Raw genomic sequence first — 1671 nt, 5'->3', positions numbered from 1 at the left:
GATGAAAGTGATCCTGATACTGGCCGTCATGGTAATTGCCATTGTAAGCGCCAAGACCCCGCAAAGTCCGTCGAAGCCTCTGCTCACAGGCCAGAGATGTGATGATAACCTCCAGGTACAAGATGAAAGTGGTGTTGACAGTGTTATCGAACACGTCGCCTCAGTGGTGGAGAGCCCCACGCCTGTGACGAACACGATCGACTCGGCCCTCCCTGACGCACCAACTGTCCAAGTGGAGGTACTGCGTCGCCGTCGAACCTCGTAGAGGAATTGTTTGTAGAATACATGTAACCTCAGCGTTCGACCACTTCACAAAGTAGAGCATCTGTAATCAAAGAACTATGTGCATACACTTTGAAAAAAACTACTAGTATTGGATTTTTGTTTATCTTTTTTATAATGTTCTGCTCGATATGCATCGTGCTTTGCACCATAACCGGTAGCAGTTTTTATTGATAGAAAAGCATAGGGCCATAATAATGGTAATACCCACAAGACAATATCTCGTGGAGACCGTCGCTTTCTTGCAGCATTATGTAGCAAGTACAAATACAGCACAGCACGAGGATTGTAATATCCTGTCGTGGCGATCTTCAGCACAACAAAAATTAGTGATTTGACAAAAAAAGATAAAAACAATAGGTATCTCACAAACTTACTTTGTGGCTCCCAGTTCAATATTTCAAACGTTCACATCACATGCGCCAACAGAAAACAAATGCTGAATCCCACATCCAAGTCCAAGGGTGGGTCCCAGAGCTGCGCGAATAGCAGCGTGACGTAGAAGACTATCAATAGTGTTGGCGACATGTCGAGTGCGGTGTGAGCAGCTACAGTGAAGAAGAGTTAGTGCATGCCCAAAGTCATCGGACTACCAACAAGACAGTAATTTACCTGGCAGAGATGTGAGCGATTCGCGGATCTCGAACAGAACTTGGATGTCGTCCAGAGTCATGTCAGAGATGATGTCATGGAGTAACACGTCACCTTTAAGTTTGTTGTCGGGGTTGGCCGTTGTGGCCTTGACCTCGTCAGGAATCGTGCCACGACTGAGGGTTCATACGCCTTATTACGTAAAGTTAGCCACTCCCCTCGGTATTGTGCTTTGTAGAGCACCACGGAAGCGAAGCGCCCCAGCTCCAACTTGGCCGTAATCTTCGTTGCCAGACGATTAGAGTCGCCATCAGCAGTAACTTCGAAACTGACAACAAGCACTCTTTCCACTCTGGATAGTTTTCGTTGTCGTTGCTGCTTCCATCGTTCTTGGGGTGCCACTGAAGTCTTTGGCTCCATTTTTTTGTCGATAAGCTCGGACTTGTGCTTCTTAGCAGCTGAAGTATATCGCCGTGATGTCAATATAAAGTTTGATGGGTTTTGATTAAAATTGACTCATCGACACAAAGACCAATAGAACGTTGATAGGAAACACAGTAGGCATAGTACGCATCAAACTTATGACAGAATTTAGTGTAGGTGTCAGTAAACATCAAACATCACCAGTATTATTTTTATGAAAGCTTGAAATGATCTACTTTGAAGGCTGAATACATTCCTCGGCTTTCATTGAAGTAACATCAATATTAAAAAAAATCCAATCCCGCAACAGGTTCGACGACGACACAGTAGCTCCGATCCAAACCCGCTACGAGGTTCGACGACGACGACGCAGTA

At 45.2% G+C, this 1671-nt stretch overlaps 2 protein-coding genes across 2 annotated transcripts; one reads left to right on the top strand and one right to left on the bottom strand.

Moving 5' to 3' along the window:
- Nucleotides 1–115: 115 nt before the first annotated feature.
- Nucleotides 116–265, top strand: PPTG_24532 (hypothetical protein; the record flags this gene model as incomplete). The annotated part of the gene is made up of 1 exon (XM_008917569.1): nt 116–265. A coding segment is annotated over one exon (150 nt), but the record flags the coding sequence as incomplete, so codon positions are not given.
- A 425-nt stretch (nt 266–690) lies between these two features.
- Nucleotides 691–1293, bottom strand: PPTG_19228 (hypothetical protein; the record flags this gene model as incomplete). Its single annotated transcript, XM_008917568.1, has 3 exons — nt 691–830; nt 895–1049; nt 1145–1293. 3 exons carry the CDS (start codon nt 1291–1293, stop codon nt 691–693), a joined length of 444 nt encoding a protein of 147 aa, XP_008915816.1.
- Between the last annotated feature and the right edge of the window lie 378 nt (nt 1294–1671).

The sequence above is a fragment of the Phytophthora parasitica genome (assembly GCF_000247585.1).
Source record: "Phytophthora parasitica INRA-310 unplaced genomic scaffold supercont2.106, whole genome shotgun sequence".
Taxonomy (NCBI): domain Eukaryota; phylum Oomycota; class Peronosporomycetes; order Peronosporales; family Peronosporaceae; genus Phytophthora; species Phytophthora nicotianae.
This window is presented reverse-complemented; position numbering and strand designations above follow the sequence as displayed.